This window comes from Phaethon lepturus, unplaced genomic scaffold (genome assembly GCF_000687285.1).
Source record: "Phaethon lepturus isolate BGI_N335 unplaced genomic scaffold, ASM68728v1 scaffold577, whole genome shotgun sequence".
Taxonomy (NCBI): Eukaryota; Metazoa; Chordata; class Aves; order Phaethontiformes; family Phaethontidae; genus Phaethon; species Phaethon lepturus.
Genome location: NW_010553800.1, coordinates 4,455 through 9,453, shown reverse-complemented (window position 1 = coordinate 9,453; position 4,999 = coordinate 4,455). Strand labels below are relative to the sequence as shown.

Here is a 4,999-nt window from a genome sequence, read left to right as displayed (position 1 = left end):
AGTATATAAGAAACATGCAGGTTACCATCAGGGGAGGCTGCAAGCTTACAGTCCTGCTTTAAGCTGGAACTTTACATTGGAACTTTCAACTGAGTCCAGAACAAAGCATTTATAGATTCTTTCATGAGTGCCAGGTGTTTACCAACTTTAACACGTGCATTACAAGTGGGAATTATAGACTAAGACACTGATACTGCTTAGAATGGCACATTTTTTTTTCTTTAGTGTTACTCAGTGGGGTAGAGTTGGACCCCATCTTCCTCTAGATGCCATTTGGGGGCATGTAAGAGCTATGTACATAGAGCATTGCAAGGAGCCGAGCAGGGGTTTCGGCAGCGTGCCTGTGACGTACCGGCACCATCAGCTACCTATAGCTAAAGTATTTCTGCATTTCTCAGTACTGCATTCTCTTGCTTCTCAATTACTTGGAAAAATGCGCTTCTTTTAATATGCATTTCCTTCTACATGTAGTCTTAATTATTCTGCACATGTTCAACCAGGAATAATGTCGTGTTTCCATGAAAGCGCTGCACAAATTCTGCATTTTAAAATGCACAGCTGGTGATCTTCCTTCTGACACTGTGAAATGCACATTCACAAGGAAACGAGAGTCTGAGCCTACTAACATTACAATGACATCATGACAACTCCTTAGGTAAGGTGTTTAATCACATTGAATAAATCTTCAGATGATACTAATACTAAAAGGAGAATGAAAGGACTAACTTTCCTTTATAAATGCAAGTATTTAAATCACAAGCTAGCTGCTTATGGTCAAAAGCAAGATGCTAAAGTGCAGTGACACAATATAGGCAATATGTTCTTAAATAGGCAGTAAATAAAGTCACAGAGATATCCCATCTGGTTATTAACCATGTGACACTGCTAGGAGCAACTCCTTAATTCACTAACATCTGATGGACCAGGTGTTTCAGCTGGAAGAATTCTTTCCACTGCTCTGCACCTCGGAGCAGAAGGGTGTGATGTACCATGAGGATTGTACCTTCCGCGCCTTGATGTGCAACATTTTCCCCAGCACCCTTTTTTCTGGGGGGTGGAGGGGTGAAAAATCATAGAAAATAAGAAATATTTAGGAAATAAAGCATGCTTATTAAAACCAAGATACTGTTAGTCTAGAAGTACTGTATTTTGGTTATGGAGTCATTAAAATTCTTTCATAATCTTAAGTGTGAGGCATATTTCCATTTAAAAAAGCTGATAAACGTTCAGGAAAAAATGGATCGTATTGTGTAAGATTTTGTAGCCAGTTTCCTGAACACTGAGTATTAAAGAACTGTGTGCTAGATTCTGACTTTCTCTTTTTTGCAGATGGTCCTGTGTCAGTTGGAATGAGTCTGGATATTGCAAGCATTGATACAATATCAGAAATAAATATGGTATTATAGCATTTGCAATCTTTTTTGTTTTGTTTGTTGATAAGCTGATGTCTTGTGTTTACAGCTGCCGGCAATGTGACTTTGAGGCTTTTCTCCTTGTGTGGTCAATGTGTGTTAGGAGATGGAGTTTTATTTTTCAGTATATGTAGTGGTTATAGCGCTATAATAAGTATAGAAACGCAAATTTGCAGATGCAAATCACACTTCTTGGAGATACAAACAGAAGTTTGCTACATCTTAATGAAAGGCATGTAGAGCAGTATTTATTTTCCAGATGAAATGTCTAAATCTTTATGCATTTCAGAAAATTAAAGATATATTCACATGACTTTGAAGCCACTCCCTTTCCTTGTGATTAGACACAGCTGAATTCATTTTGTTTTTGTCTTTTACTGTTACTGTCACACATTAATTTATTCCAGCTGTGTTTCATTGCATTTGTATAATTTATTTTTGACAAACTGTGAAATGGAGTATAATTTTCTGATTAAAGATCCTCCATTGGTACATAGAAATAAAAGGCAAAATTCATTAATCAGATATGCAATATCTGAAAATGTGGTTTTTAATATATATATATGTGTAAAAGTGTGTGTGTGTGTGTATATGTGTATATAAATGTACCTCACCATTTCACTACTCAAGCTTCCAGAGAAGTTGAATATTAGTATCCTTCTGTACCCAGTAAGTATTCACAGGTATTCAAAATGGAGGAAGTAAGGTCAGAACTTAAGATGAACATATCATGATGATAAAAACACGCCATAAATTTGAAAGTTGATTAAAAAGGTGCTAAGAAATAGTGTGATTATAACGTAAGACTACAAGGCGTATTTGAGTTGAAGGTGAATTGGGCCGAGAGCTGTAGTCAAGGTCTCAATAAATTTGGCACCACCGTTTACCTTGTGATGCTGAAAGGATAAATCGTGCTAAAAGATGATGATTCGCTTCCTATTTCACTAATTTATTTTGTCATTTTTTCTGCCTGAATTTATACAACTTTTCCCAAAGTTTTCTTAAAAATGCATTCTTTAGTAGTTTACGGGAACAAAATGATGTTTGCAACCACTTCAATGTATCATTCTAAAATTTAAAGATTTACAGAGCCAGATTATCTGCCTAACAAAGCTCTGATGACTTCAGCTGATTTATAGCCCCAGACTTAGGTCATCAGCTTTTACTGTAAAATTCCAAGGACTGTAAGCACAAAATCTGCTCAAGATAATATTTCTTAATGATGTCAACCTCACATCGAGTGCTGGAAAACTCGGCAGTACAAGAACCAGTACAACTGCTACCAGAGTGCCAGCATTTAAGAATGGGACACGGAGAGTCACAGGCTACCGGCACCCAACAGCTGTTTCCATACACTGTTGTAAAACAGAATATAATACAGGCTTGCTCTGTGTGATGACTTTGCTTTTCCTCTTTCAGGACTACACAGCTACCATATTTCTAAGGCAGCGATGGACTGATGAGAGGCTCTGTTTTGATGGTAATAAGAGTTTAAGCTTAGATGGTCGCCTTGTGGAAATGCTTTGGGTGCCAGATACCTTCATAGTTGATTCAAAAAAGTCTTTTCTTCATGATATCACTGTTGAGAATCGTCTCATAAGAATATACCCTAATGGAACAGTCTTGTATGCTCTGCGGTATGTATATACCAATTACGAGCCTTTATATTTGGCTTCTACTTACATTTTAAACTTTCCAGGTTAGCATAATTTTATGCTTAAGAAACTGGTGTATTTGCAGAAGTCGAATACACACAGTCTTGTAGTTTTACGAATATGCAGTATTATTGACCAATATGATTAAATTCTTAAATTTAATGATAAGTCTCACTTTCTTCCCTAAGTAGATCCTTTTGCTAATACAGGAATTGCATTTTGCCATTCCAGTTGTTTTGCAATGAAGTCATCACAGAGGAAAGCAAGCTGTAATGATCGATTTGCATTATTTATTGCAGATTATCCTTTATAACAGATGTTGATAAATACAAGAAAATCGTAAAATGTATTGCAAAATATCAGCAAAGGAAAATGCATGCTGTAAGTGAGAAGGGAGCAAGGGTTGGCCATTTTAGACTGCCACTAAACGCAGCTAGTCTGGAGTGATTTGCTGTTTCGGATGCTATTACTCTTATACACTAGATACCAGTAAATACTAATTTTTTTTTTTCCTCACAATAGATATTTACCTGTAGATATTAGTTCAAGAAGTACACACGGCTTATTTTTGTTTTCCCTGATGAACAATTTTATCCCATTAATAATTAGCAATACTATTTTTTCCCCCCAAGGATCACCACAACTGTTGCGTGCAGCATGGATCTGACCAAGTATCCGATGGATAAGCAGACGTGTACTTTGCAACTGGAAAGCTGTAAGACACTTAATCCTTACTATTTTTATACAATTAGAAAAATATATGTGATCTTTTCCAAGGACTACTGGATATTGTTATCAAAGAGGCTGGAATTTTCAAAGCAGCCAAGGGACAGTATGTGACCGGTCCTTGCTGTCTGTAAGTATCTGTACAGAAAGATAAATGCATGAGGCTTCACTGAAAATAGCATGTAAGTACTGAAATACTACCATGCTACTAATGATTAAACAAAATCTCAGGAAATTATCATAGGCTTGGTTTTGCAGTGCATCCTGCAGTTATTCTGTTGGTCTTCAGGGGGAGTTCTGTGAGCAGACATTTTCCAAAGTGTCCGAGAATTTTTTTTCTTTTTTTCTTTTTTTCAGATAGTATGTACCTGCCCCGCACCCCTCCCTCCCCCCGGCACAATTCCTCTAGGAAAGAAAGAAATTAGAATAAGGCTTATTTATAAGGCACAGAGTTAATATTTACTTAATTTACTGTTTTCATACTGAAAACAGGTAGTTGCAAAGGTAATCTCTCTGTTTCGAGATTACCCAAATGTGCATATTTATAGTTAACTTTTTGCTATTATTTATATGATAAGACTCTATCACGATACTTTTGCATGGGATAACGTAAAAGGATACCAGATCCTGTAAGATCAAGTTCAGAATCTTTTGGAAGGTTTTTCAGTACTTGGCAAGTTTTGTTCTTTGCCATTTCAGAAGTATGTGGGTGTTCTTTATTTCTTGTTGGTAAAGACCAATTAGAAGATTGCTGCAAAGTTTCATCTTAAACAGAAACACAAAGGAAATGAACACAAAAAACTTCCTCACGTAGGAGTCCCTCTAGAATCGGCAGTTTTATAAGATATGTTTAACAAATAGTGATTGAATTAGAATTTGGATTTATCTCTGAATTATTTTTGTTGGGAAGAGCATATTAGTAAATCAATGTGTATGGATTTCCTTCAACAGCATTGCTTAAGAGTAATTTAGTATTTTCTCTAGTTCCAGAATGAAATATATGTCCCACCGGAACTTAAAATTAATTTGACAGGATTAAAAAAAGGAGAATTCCCTATATAATTAAAAATAAGCATTTTTCAGAATTATTCCATCTGCTTTTTCAACAACACACACGTGTCTCCTGTCCAAGGGGAAAACATAGTAATGTCTTCACAAATGCTCCCATGACATTGGTGTTTAGCTTTGAGGAAAAAAGCTAGAAGC

The 4,999-nt window shown here is 36.1% G+C and overlaps 1 protein-coding gene across 1 annotated transcript in view; it reads left to right on the top strand.

Moving 5' to 3' along the window:
- Nucleotides 1–1,340: 1,340 nt before the first annotated feature.
- LOC104624287 (gamma-aminobutyric acid receptor subunit pi-like) overlaps nt 1,341–4,999 on the top strand; it is a gene marked incomplete at its 3' end in the record, with an annotated part of 6,884 nt that continues 3,225 nt past the window's right edge. Inside the window, exons 1-3 of the mRNA XM_010291623.1 lie at nt 1,341–1,397; nt 2,832–3,049; nt 3,700–3,782. Coding sequence (XP_010289925.1) covers nt 1,350–1,397; nt 2,832–3,049; nt 3,700–3,782 — 349 coding nt within the window. The remainder of the gene's footprint in view (nt 1,398–2,831; nt 3,050–3,699; nt 3,783–4,999) is intronic.